Source organism: Dermacentor variabilis, chromosome 1 (assembly GCF_050947875.1).
Source record: "Dermacentor variabilis isolate Ectoservices chromosome 1, ASM5094787v1, whole genome shotgun sequence".
Lineage (NCBI taxonomy): Eukaryota > Metazoa > Arthropoda > Arachnida > Ixodida > Ixodidae > Dermacentor > Dermacentor variabilis.
Genome location: NC_134568.1, coordinates 164,845,591 through 164,859,466, shown reverse-complemented (window position 1 = coordinate 164,859,466; position 13,876 = coordinate 164,845,591). Strand labels below are relative to the sequence as shown.

At 42.3% G+C, this 13,876-nt stretch overlaps 1 protein-coding gene across 8 annotated transcripts in view; it reads right to left on the bottom strand.

Annotated features, from left to right (window-relative positions):
• Window positions 1-13,876, bottom strand: part of LOC142587692 (uncharacterized) — an 868,078-nt gene that overhangs the window by 625,806 nt on the left and 228,396 nt on the right. For all 8 annotated transcript variants that reach the window (XM_075698874.1, XM_075698889.1, XM_075698898.1 and 5 more), the window contains one exon: window positions 5,521-5,731. In XM_075698874.1, the coding sequence (XP_075554989.1) occupies window positions 5,521-5,731 (211 nt within the window). The remainder of the gene's footprint in view (window positions 1-5,520; window positions 5,732-13,876) is intronic.

Sequence of the window (13,876 nt, the reverse complement as noted above, 5' to 3'; positions counted from 1 at the left end):
GGTCGGTGCTGGTCTCGGCAAGGCGAGCCTTCACCGCATCAGTGCAGTGGCCTCTGAAGGAATCTAGTACGAGCATCGACCGGCGTGCCAGCAAGGCACCTGGTCTTCGCTCCCAGATTACTCGAAGCCAGTCACCGACTCGGCCACTGTTCATCCACGAATTTTCTTCCGCACGCACAACGATTCCTGGGGGCAGTGGAATGCCAGGTGGCGTCTTGCGTTTGAAAATGACATACGGGCGCAGTTTCGTGCCGTCAGCCAAAGCGCATAGCATGACTGTGCAGCGCAGCTTGGCATTTCCGCCGGTCAGCACGCTGACTGATTTGGAGCCCTTTTTTTCCATGGTCGTGTCCATCGGCATCTCAAAGTACACAGGTGTTTGATCAGCATTTCCCACCTGAGACAGCAAATAGCTGTGCTCCTTCCGAAGTGCGATCACATATCGTTGAAAGTTCAACAACTTTTCCTCGTAGGCTTCAGGAAGCCACTGGCACATGGTTGTTCGCCGCCGCATAGAAAATCCATGTCTTCGCATGAAGCGCTGAAGCCATCCACGGCTTGCACGAAACTCACGTGGAATGTTCAATTCCCGGGCCAACTTCAGGGCTTCCATTTGCGCCATCTCAGTCGAAACAGCGTGGCCACGACTTCTCTGCTCCTCAATGAACTTCGCAAGCTGCGTCTCGAGGTGGGGGTACGCGCCAGTCTTCGGACCCCGAAACGCTCGCCTGTTCCGGTTCGTTGCTTCGAGACTCTTTTTTCTTCCTCCAGTCGCGAATGCACGACTCGTCGACGTCATGCTGTCTTGCAGTAGCTCTGTTGCCGATTTCTTCGGCAGCGGCTATAATCTTTAGCTTCTCTTTCGCTGTGAAACACTGCCGTCGAGTCGCACTCATGATGCCAAAACAAAGCAGGCAAACAGTGCAAACTGGGGTAAGTACACTAAACAATGCTGGCCTTTCGTTGGCCCTTCATCGGCTTGACAAGCGTCGATGACGATGGGGATGGCGGACTACACGGGGAGGCCGCCGCACATTGCGGTGAAGCCGACCCCCCCCCCCCCCCCTCCCAAGGAAAAAATTCGCAGATAACCCGCACCCCCACTTTTTAAACGCGTTTTTTCACATTTTGGTGCGGGTTATACGCGAATAAATACGGTACTATGTGTATAGCGTGAAAGACACCATTGTAGATTTAAAGCCTCAGGTTAAAATTAGTCCAGAGCCCTCCCCTATGACATCCCTCACCAACCCAGAGTTGACTGGGACATTAAAACCTACGAATCAATCAACCAAACCTTGGAAACCTGCGTGCCTGTCAGAAATTCAGCATAAAAGAGGTGAAGCTATGCGAAACAATGGTTTCTGAACTGTTCAGCTTACCAAAGAATTCAATATAGATAGCTTCAAGCGTTTTAAATGAACAAGCAAAGCAGATAGAGAACATGAATGTAGTGAAATGTACTGGATATTGCGGTGGTGCATGTTGCAAGTAGTACACAATATAAAAGGAAGTGTGCATTCTCGCCGACACCAGTAATGTCCTCCTTCACCAAATAAGGTAAGCTCATATAAAATTTTGTGAGGTCTCAGCATTCCATGCATTAAGAGGTGAATCATTTCAGCATAGCAGTTGAATAAGCGTCAACAAAATGTATTCATAGATAATCAATTAACTTTTTTTCTGGCAGCCAAAATTAAATATAAAAATAATTAACAAACAAACCCATTTGCAGTTCTTTCAAGCCAGGCCGAAGTTTTGCGTAAAGCTAGCAGATGCTCATGGCATCTGCTTTTGTTCCTGGTAAGGCAAGCAATGTGACTATCTGACAGTCATGGTGTCTACATTTACTTTTGTTTGCTTTGGTTATGAAGGCATCCTTAGATCTTATTTGGTTGGGTATTTATCACTTACAGGGCTGTGTGCATCCCACGATCACTTAATCCGCATGAGAAGCATTTGAAACAAGAAGTGATAAAATCTAACATGTGCACATATGTTGCAATTAGAAATGAAGAGGGGGTTTAGCATATGACAAATCAAACATACAAGAAGGAGAGAAAGATGTAAAAGGCCCACTGCATGCTGGCCAAGCACACATGTTGGCTGCCTTCATTGGCAGCTATGTTGGGCCAGTGTACATGATGCAGGAAGAATGCATACCCTGCTCCGAAATCTTTTCAAAAAGGTAAAAATCTATTAATGCAAGTATTCCAATGTTCTTTTTTTTTGCCACAAAATGTTCACTAAAGAGAGAGAGGAAAAAGAAAAAGAGAGAAGCAGGGTGTCTACCAAGTTGACTTTTCCAAATTCCCCGAGTTTTCCAGGTTTTCCCTGAGCACCTTTGAAAAATTCCCTGAGTGACACAGAATTTTGTTTTATGTCAAGATGGGCTGACACCATATCGCCCGATGCTGTCACTCTCTAGTAAGCATGTTAAAAAATTTTTAAAAATGACTTAATTCAGTTTGAATAGTAAGGAGTAGAGTTTATTTTATTCAAAAAGCAAACAGAAGGGAGGGGTCAGTAAAATGCACAGCAAATAAAATATCTTTGAAAAAAAAGGTAAAGCCCATTGCAAATCGAGTCGAACATTTTCAAATACAAATAAAAAGAGATGCATACAAAAGCAAATACTTTCAAGTACAGCTCTTTCTATCAACTGATAGCAAGCTCATTTGTATGAGGCCCAAACTTTGTCACAAGTGGGATTCTCTCTCAGAAGCTAGAAAGTCAACCACAACTGTACCGACATACTCTCAGTCCGCACACAACGCCTCAGTGTAAAGAGTTTGGTTTGGATGAGGGATGCCTGCATCTCGGTGTCAGCGAACACTTTGTTTTTTAAGTTCAAGCTCCTTCAAAGAAGCAACGGCACACTTCCTTCCCCGTTCATTTCTCTATGCGTTGGTCCTTTCTGTTCTCATCCTCCATCTGCCGCGCATTTGCCCCATGGACCATTTGAAGCATCCTCTTCATCAGTTGTATGTTGTATACACTGGCAACTCCTCCAACTGATGGCATGACATTAAAGACGATTTGTTATGATTTCTTTATGTTACTTGAGCCAGCATTAGTGCGGATTTCTTTCGTTTTCAATAAATTTACAGCTAATTTTTCCTGATAGAAGCACAAATTCCCTGAGTTTCTCCAGAGAACTTCCAGTTTTCCCGGTTTCCGCAGTTGGTAGGCACCCTGGAGAAGGCAGGGTATTCACCAGAAAAGTGTCTGTTTGGCGACCATATGGTGTGGGAGAGGAACAGGTGAATAGAAAGATGAGAGAGAGAGTTGATGGAAAGAAGTGATGAATGCATGCATGTGCACAGACAGAATGTTCACTAAGGAATGCACTGTGGCCAGCAGCATAAAACAAACTTTTGTGCTCCAAGGGGTATTGAGACACTTTCAGAAAATTCATTTTGGAAGAAGTCTACTGTAATACGGAAAGGTACCAACTTGTGGCTTAGACCAACCTGCCACACAAGTTGTTGAATTAGGAAAGACATATGTGATACTTGAGGTACACACTTTACTTCTCCTTCTAAAAGGCAGGCACTTGGTACAGTATGCACTCCAGTCTAAGAGAAATAAGAAACAACATAAGCCAGAACGCAAAGTGAAAACTTTTTATTTGCTGTAATCTATGTGCAGTGTGTGCTTGAGATTAAAGACAAAATCATAAAATGGAACTTCAAAACACTACAAACATTGAAAGTTCTGCCTGCAATCGAGTGTACATAATTTGGTGCCACATAAAAACTTTATGCACAGGGGGTACCAAATGTATAGGAAGTACACAAATGTATGGCTGCACATTATTGAAATCGAACAGCATGAAAGGAACAATGGACAATATACTGAGAGAACACGGGTGTTTGAGCTTGATACAATGCCCGATCCAAGTGCTGGCAGCAGCAGTGCAGCCACACTGCACAGGCACAAAGACCACAGCTACAGCTGTCTCCACAACGTTGACTGGTACCATGCTAGGCCTTTTCAAGACAATGTGCAGACAAATTTACGCCTACACAATAAAGAATGTTCAGTTTAGGCTTCAATCTTTTGAAAACATAAGCATGATATGCAAATCTTACTAGTATTTAACAAGAATGAAGAAGTCATGCAGCTTTTGACATGACAGAATTTCTGTCATAGCACTTGGCATGCTAGAAGGCAACAGAATGGAGGCAGTGCCAGGAAAAAAAATTGATTGCCAAGAAAAAGAATGCATGGAATGAGTGAGTAATGGGTGATCGTGAGTGGTGTGTTCTAAAATTACTGCAACCAACGTGAACCTTTCGATGCAAGTAATCCTTGTGGCCGGGCCAGTTGATGTCCTACACCCGTCCTGTGTACTTCCATGCTTTGTGTCTCGTTTTCCTTAGTGTTGTTCGCACGTTTCCCAATGCCAGTAACCAGCTTATTCAGCATTCAGCAATAGTACCAGCCTCACAATTCACACCTATGCAGTGCGTAAGCACTGCTGCTGCCAGCACTAAGATCAGGCATGGTGCCAAGCTCAAGTCACATGCCTGCGTGTCCCTGCTAAATATAAAAAAAGGTGATAACTGTACTAGTACCACTTCTGTGGGCATCAGAAAGAAAAAAAAATGGACTATCTTATTCAGAGGATGTGTGGTATGCATGTGCAGTAATAACACTGTACATTTTACAGTTCTTGCTTGTATAGTGTTACCTATATGTAGCTTATAGGTAGTGCCTCCTAGCGCTGGCTGTGTTATGTGCAGTAGAGAAAGAAGTGCCGGGCTTACAGGCCAGGCCTTTAGGGGTACGCAACTTTTGAGCATGGTTGCACGGCCCTCTGCATTTTCACCACTCCTTCGCGTTAATTCATAACAATTGGCGACGAAGATGGGATTCGAACCCATGCGGGCAAAGCCCAACAGATTCATAACAGTAGCCTTGTGTTAAGTAAATATTCGTTGTAGTAACCAGCATTTGTGGTGTCTGCGCATTCTCTTTGTGTCCCATTTCTATTATGCTGGTAACTTGAACCAAGAATCTCGCAACTAACTAGCCCATTTAACAGCACTAGTGGCAATACGATCTCACCCTTTATATATATGAACTTGACACATAGAGAAAAATTTTATAAAGCAAAATGTCCCCTCCATACTGTTATAAACTACAATGACTACAAATAAAGGGCTGCAAGACTGGCTAAAAATGGAATTCATAACTCAAGAACCTTGCAAGCTTTGTAAAGGAACTATTACAAAGAATAGTGGACTTTGTTGGCTTGCTGCACAAGGCTAACATGTGTGTAATATGTGTAAACATATGTGTAATATATTAAATTATGCCGTGTGGTTACAGCTACAAAAGTGAAGCAGTCTGGCTGCGCATTTTCCCCTCCGCATACTCCATCAATAGAGCACGAAGAAAATGCAGTTCACAGCTGATAACACTACCCCCCCAAAAATGCCCACAAGAGCAATTTTAATCAGAAATTACGAAAATGGTAATTGAGAATAAACTCGGAGGGAAAATGTCACCTACCTCAAAGGGAACGGAGTCGAAGAAGATGGCAAGGAACCAGTTGAGGGTGACAGTGCAGAGCTCAATGTCAAGCTGTGCCAAGTGCCGGTGCAGTCGAGGCAGCTTGTCACGCAGCAGTGTCTTGAGAACCTCCTGATCTGCCTGAGCCCCTACCAGGCTGTGGTCAAAGTAATGGGCCGTGAAGTAGCGCTCCGTAATGCCCACAAGGCACCTGCATCAGGAGGCGTTCTTGTTGCTTAGCTGTCCCCCACATGTGTGAAAATGATTAAATTATCTCGCATCATGAAACATACGTAAGAATAAACCCATGAGCATATGGCTTATGCTTTGTGTAGTGTCAACAAAGCTGTGGAACTACACTGCGAGCCATATTGAAATACAATGCAACATCTCGTTGCGCTGTACTTCAAGATGGGTCTCATGTCAAAATACCAACTAGTCTAGCATTCAACTCTTTTAAAATTACACTGCAAGAGCACAAAGATTATGATGTGGACTGACTCCTCTGTATTATGTGCCATGGAGCTGGATGCCGCCCGACTCGCTGTGAAAGGCAACTTGCCTGCTCACACCAAATGGTGCTTGACTTGTACACGTTGTATGGGAAAAAAATTATGTAGATCCCACACACTGTGGGAATCGATGTACACAAAGCTTTCCGTGCTGGATGCTTTGATTGACGATAATTAGCGGTGATGTTGACGGCTAAAGCTTAATTTCTTCAACGTTTCGGGTAACATGAGAGTGGTGAGTTGACGTTAAACGTTACCTTGCGTGCATCACTGCTGTTTGTCTGCATAGTACACAGAACACACAGGGAGGGGTGTTTGCTTGAGGCGTTGTTGTGCGCCATATTTTATAACCTCTGAGAGGGTTCAGTGTTGTCATCTCCTCACATGGCACATCGCATTGTGGCAGAAGTATTAAATTGGAATTGGATTATGGGGCTGTACGTGCCAAAACCGCACTCAGATTATGAGGCAAGCCGTAGTGGTAGACTTCGGATTAATTTTGACCCCCGTGATGTTCTTTAACGTGTCCCAAAATCCAAGTGCACGTGCGTTTTCTATTTCGCCCCAGTCGAAATGCGGCTGCCACGATTGGGATAAAATCCGCGACCTCTAGCAATACTTTAGCCGTAAAGCTAATGCGGCGGACACACAAGTGTTGATTTGACGATCGACCGCTTTCATAGTGCCTCCTGGACCTTGCGGTGCACTTTAATTAATGCGGCTCTGCATCTGCACGCCCTGCGTAAGTTGCCCGCTTGACCTATTCACATGGTGTTTATTTTTCAGAAATAGCAGCAACGTAATGTACTGTACCTTGAACTTAAGCTTATCCTGTTTCCCCGCAACCGCTGTCGTATAGTAGTGAGGTTTCCTTGCCTTCTCACATCACCTCCCCCCTCTCTTATATGAGAACTGCCTCTTCTCCTTCTCTCTACAGTTCTATCTGCGTCCCCTCTGGCCTCACAGGTTAGTAGAAAGGGAAGCGCTGCAGCTTCTGCAATGCTTCTGAGGGGAGTCACGGATAATTACAGCTGTCAAGCGGCTAATGTGGCGACAGCCAGGAAGCTCCAGAGGGCATTGTGCACATTTGATGTAGTGGGGTGAAAACAAGTTTCTCCAGTCGCCTTTCCTCTGCAACTCGCGCTTATCATCTATATACAGGCTCTGTATATAGCTGCCAAGTAAGAATAATAAGCAGAGTGACTTTCAGCATCGACAAATGAATCTCTCTTCTCAGCGAGTCGGGCAGTAATGGTAGCAAGCAAAGAACCAGACTGAGCATCAGCTAAACCTCTTGCACTTGCTCGGTGTGCTAGCAGCGTTCTCTCAAGCATACGCAGCTGGTATCACATGGACCACGAGACACACACTAGCATGCTCATGCTAAATGTGGTTTATACCCCTGTATGTTAGAACCAATTTAAACTATACGAATGGATAATACAAAATTTTCTAGAAATGTTTGGGGGAACTATTCATAATCTAAGACTGATCACATGCATACTGCAGCTACACTCAAAATCTGCAGGAGCAGTCAAGTAAGATTTGTGTATTTGGAGCATTGGCAGAGCAATAGATGTAGGTACAGGAGCCCCAATCAGGTGCTATGCACCTTTAGCTCCTGTAGCTTTCTTGAAATATGTCAACAACAATTCAATAAATCAATTTCAGTTGCATTAGCCAACTCCATCCTATGCTTGCAAATTTTCTAATCTCATCACTCTAGCTAATCCTCTCCCCCCTTGACTGTGTTTCTCTTCCATTGGCACCCAATGTGTTACTCTAACAATCCACTAGTTATCTGTACTAGACATTACAATCACCTGCCCAACTCCACTTCTTCCTCCTCACTTCAACTAAAATTTCTGCTACCAACATTTCCTCTCTAATCTATGCCCCCATCTTCCTGTCTGTTAACATTATACCTATCATTTTCTGGTACATTGATCTTTGCAGAGTCCTAGCTGCTTTTAAAATTTAGTCATTAGCTTCCGAATTTCAACCCATAAGCTAATACATTTATTTACAAGTACATTGCTGCTAGCCTGAGTTCCAGGCCTTAAAGGGGTCCTGAACCACCCCTCGCATTTGGTGAAAAAACATAGTCCGTGGATAGGATACGCTGCTGTGAACATCTCAGCCAAGTTTTGCAGTCATGCGCGGTGTGTGGAGTTCGTAAGTGGAGCACGAAGTCGCCTTTCTCTCAAACGCTCTCTTTTCAACAGAAGCCTGCTCCTCACTCTTTTCTGGATGCCTCATTTCGTAATATAGCAGACTCCCATACGTGGCTGCTATTGTTCAATAGCTGACATCAAGAAGGATGTTTGGATCAGTGCGCTTCTTCATACTGTTACTGTGTATATTTATTGATAAAGATTACTAAACAGTAAGTGAAAATCTGCTTTCAGATTTCGATAATAATTACTTCCGGAAGAAGCCGACTATCATCTGCTCATGCTCGGCCACAGTTGCCCATGTGGGAATTAAACTTTGGCCACCCTGCTTATCGGTGTCATAGACATTGGGCCCCACTAATTTTGACTAGATTTGAACGTTCAACTAGCCTAGAACCACACGAAACTTAAGGCCATACCACACGCATGCTTGCCAGTGCACGCTCACTCTTGGGCTTTCGTTAGATGTCTTGGCAGAATTATTGATAGTGCTTCAAAATGTGCAAGTTGGATGTGGCTACCATGCGTTGGTCAAGATGGTGAAGGACAAAGTCAGTTCGCACCACGTAGCATGGTCAGAATGGAGCATATGAGTGAGAGCATGCACTCAAGCCCTGTCGTGCACAAAGCAGACGCTGCGCATATCCACTACAGTTGCATGCAGCTGTGGTCTGCTACCTGGCGTAGATACCGCGGCCACTGCTGGGTGCCCTGACGAGTCCACTGGATAAGTGCATTGTGGCTCGCTGAGGACAACCGTGTTTGGCTTATGTTTGGGGTGGTGTAGGTGCCGAAATCAGAAGTAGTGGCGTCTACGCTTTTTCTAAGTTAACATCCACAATCAAATTTTATCTGCGCGCCAGGCAGAGCATTGTGGGCATGCCCTGCTCCGCCATAGCCTTTACAGTGCAAGGCATTGAAGAAGGTGTGGAAGCACTGTGAAGGCCAAGTTTGATCGCCAATAACTCTGCCTCTGCTGAACACATTGAAGTACTTTCTGTGACAGAGTATTTCTCAAATCGCCTATTTTAACTTCAAATGCATTTCTCCACTTTGATAGAAAGTGGTTAAGGGCCCCTTTAAGCAAGCGTGGGCATTAACAATACACGATACAACAAATTACAATTCGAACATATAGCAACACGTGACATTACATGAAATGACCTGGGCAAGACACAGTTTGCAAGTGCTGTATAGAACAATAAAAAAATATATAGTAGTGTATACAGCAGTTAAAAGGAGTGGCATAATCAAAGATACAAGATTTAAAAAAAAAACACAGTGTAAGATGGAGTACATCATGCAGCAGAGAAAACAAACTACACAATTTATAATTTGGCAAAGAACATGCTACAACATGACTTCAACATAATTTCTTGAGAGCATTCATAAAGATGGAAACTGAGAAATGCTTTATTAAATCTGCAGGTAAGTCATTCCAATCAGTAATTGTCCAGGGAAAATACGACTTTTTACAGCTGATAGTTCTGCAAGAGGAATTATTAACTTTTTTTTTTTTTAGTGCAGGAGGACAGAGTTGCTCTCTGGGTAAAAGGGTTAAAAATGTGTTTTTATTCTCTTGAATTTTCTCATGGTAAATCAAGCAGAGTATTTGAAATCTCTCATGACAACACCTTTCTTGTTTTGCAGACTTTTAAGGTTTATAGAGCGTAAGAGAAGATCAGAAAATTTGGCAAGTTGTTTTCGATTTGTGGTTGGGCACAGTGCAAGAAATGGAGATGAAGGTGTTCATTGTTTCACTTTCCACATCTTCATTTCTTACGCTGCACCCAACCATGAAAGCACAAGACCACTGTTGGTAATACTACTTTACACCACTAAGAATTACAAATAAATGTGACCAATTTTTACTGGATATCTTCAAGATCGGTATTATTAGTCTGCATACATGTGTCCCACATTGTCACCACAAATTCAAGCACTGGTCTTTGTAGCTTAATGAAGAGTTCTCTGTAAGTGGAATATTTGTCTCACAGGATTCTTTCTCAGTGTAGGCTATGTGATTGCCCCTTCTGAAATCAAGTGCGATTAAAACCGCTTAATATTTCTAACTTCCAACCACAGATAAAAATGCCATCATTAGCACTGTAAGTAAAATTTTGCAAGTTAGTTTTGTGTGTAACTTTCATTTCTACCATTTTTCCTTTTGTGGTTATTACTCATCTGCCATAATATTTAAGCACCTGGCCTTAATTTTGGCCAAAGGTCTGCCTTAAATAATTTCATCATTAGAGATGTAGAATTTTCTACAAGCCCCCCAACCATCCATAAAAAGGCGTATATTGACCGGCGTGTCCTGGTCAATGTCATTTGTAAATAGGAGGGAAAACAATGGTCTGGGTTGCGATCTTGTAGCAATGCCTTTCACTCAGTTTTATGCCCCTCTTATCATCCACCCTTCATGGTCGGCTGATCCCAGTGATAAGATGGGTGGAGCATCGCTCTGACCATCGCCGAAGTGTAAAAAGTACGGAAGGATTAGCATTGGAAAATGCATCCCTACAAAACTGCGGCCCAGATGGTCAGGGAACTGAACCAGGGTAGAGCTTGAACTCATGTCATCAAGAAATTCTGTTTGTCATTTACAAGTTGTAGATCTGCCACAATCTAGGACAGAAGTGAATACTAGGGATAGCTCTTAGTTTTAAAAGTAGCTGAGGGTAAGATACACACGTGAATCCATAATTACTTTGTTTAGCACAAAACAATGGACACAAGAAAGATGACAAGTGAATGTTTTCTCAAAACCAGGAAATCTTATATACACCTGACAACACCTGCATAATGCTGATATGAAATAATACACAAACTGGCCAGCCACAGACTAGTACTGGCAGAATGAATTGGGTACATACTTTTATTTTCAAACAAATCAGTAAGCTGCTGTTTGTGGCTTGGCAGTGCCTGCCATATGTGCTCTAGTCCAATTATATTTATCTGAAGATTTCTTTGTGTTCTTCTGGGTTCATTGTGACTACTTAGCAAGGATGAGTGCACTTCACTGCTTCAAGATGCAAATTACTAATCACAGGCTTGTTCAGCAGTTTGGCCATTGAACATTAATTTTCTGCATAGTAAATTTAAAATTCTAAAATCTACACTTTGACTTCGCCAGTGCAAGTCCTCAATCATCTGTAGCTATTACGATGTAATTCTATAAACTGCAAGTCAACGAAATACATTCCACATTAACCTTTAATCCTCACCTACATGGATGAAAAACCCGCCGTGGTTGCTCAGTGGCTATGGTGTTGGGCTGCCGAGCACGAGGTCGCGGGATCGAATCCCGGCCACGGCGGCCGCATTTCGATGGGGGCGAAATGCGAAAACACCTGTGTGCTTAGATTTAGGTGCACGTTAAAGAACCCCAGGTGGTCAAAATTTCCGGAGTCCTCCACTACGGCGTGCCTCATAATCAGAAAGTGGTTTTGGCACGTAAAACCCCAAATATTATTATTATTACATGGATGAAAACATGCATATTCTTCATTTATGTTTCAACCTAATCCTCATCTAAACGGAGCATGGAAACATATATAGATAGCTCATGCTTTATTGAGTCTTCAACAAATCACTACCACCCTTTACTTAGCCCCATGATATAGGCTGCAGGAGCAAATGATGGCTATTATCCAAAAGCTAGACTCAGTTAAGGGATATGACCAATCAGTGTGAGCCTACAAACAACAGGAGCCATGAAAAGTGAGAAAAATGCCAAAAAAAGTAAATGTTAAAGAAAACAAAAGCAAGCTAAAGCATTCTTCATCATAGCCATGCGTAAATACAGGGAATGCAAATTTTGCAAGTGTTCGAATAGCATAGTTTAAAGAAAACTATGCCCAGTGTGAAAGCTACGTCCAAGGCATGCTGATCAAAAAAGCATTGCAAAAGCAATCAATGGACACAGTAAAATTATGAATACAATACTCTTTTTAAAGCACTTTGATGTTACTCTCTTTGGTAAGAAGTGCTGCAAACGCACTCTAATCCATAGCAGATGCAGTAATGAATACACATGCCATGGCTCTCTAGTAAAAACTTCTTGTCCTGTTTCATTACAGTAATCCCTAGCTTTTAGAATGCTACATGCTGTCATGAAAGAAACTGTTATATGTGCCATTAAAGGAATAAAAAAAAAGGCAGCACAGTCAAGCAAGAACTGTATCTCCTCTTTCTGTATTCTTTTATCCTGTATATTTCCTCCACAGCTGCGAGACACTACAGTTGTCCACTGGAAACTGAGACAGCTAAGATGCCCACAGCCTTTCTTTTCTAATCCTTTCCTTTACCCTCTTTTGTTTTCTGTAAATATAATAAATTACTACCAATACTGGATAGGGTATTGTCTTTTGCTGTGGTGCATTCCAGGTTCCAGCATACCAAGAAAAATTAAAAGAGAAGAAAAGCTTCAAGGAGCATGCTCATTGTAACTCTGCTGATACAAAATACTTGCTAAAACGTGTTGCAGGAGGGGACTCCTGAAGTGACAGTCTTTCATGCTCAATGTGTTCTCCAATTTAAAAAAAAGTGTTGCAGCTCCTCTAAAGGCCTAAATCAATCTGATGATTACATTACATTTACAATGGTGATATGGCCAATGCTAACACATTTAATAAATATTAAAACAAAATTAAGCCTTTAATGTCAGCCCAGAAAATATATATTCATTTAGTAACTATTATTACTTCCAACCAAGTCTCAAAAGTTATGCAACATATTCTATTTGTTTTCTTTATTTTTTGGCAGTGACTGTTTACCCCAAAACCATAATATGAAGCCTTTATTCATCTAGTATGCAACTAATAATAAGTTATATGATTCTATAATTTGGCCAGTTCAAAACTTGCACAAAGTGTAGTGTGGTTTCTTGCTTCAGGGTCCCACAACACTTTGAACGTGGTAAACATGTTTTCTTAGTCCTTGGACAACAGTGTCATATACACCTGAACCAAATATTATTCCTGTACATGCAGATGGCAGCCCACAATTTTGCTCAAAAGGTTAGTTCCCCTTTCTTTCAACTTTTCAAAACACCTTTCACTTCTTTCTTTAACTAATATGAAGGAGTAAATATGATGGCTGCGAGATTTAAACAGTGCCTCTGGCAGAAGCAAATGAAGAGAAATCTCATCTGTGATAGAGCAGAGGTGCCATCTGGTGGCGAGTAACAATACCATTTCACTACTAATACTATAGGTTCCAAGATGAGTGGTGCAATACAGGATTGTGCCACACAATATTGAGGCCATGCCAACATAAAAACTTGGTGTGTCAATGGGCAGAGCATTGTGGTCATTTTTCTGTGGTGCACAGCTTTTAGTGCAGTCGGTAGTTAAAACCTTGAAAAGGTGAGAAAGGATGCAATGGCATGACAGTGGTAGCATTTCATTGCAATGACTCCATTAATAAAAATCACACACAAAAATTTTTTGTTGGAGAAAAAGTTTGTAAGAAGATGCCCGTTAATACCAGGCAGATTTCACACCTTCAAAGAAGGTGTCACAGGCACCCAAAGCTCCCTTGTGGCAGTCAAATGGTGATGACATGTTATCATAAACTATTGACAAGCACGCTAATTCTCGATGCAAGATGCATCTTAATAGAGCAAACAGCATAACACAAAGAAAGAGAAAGGCAGAACAGGGACTC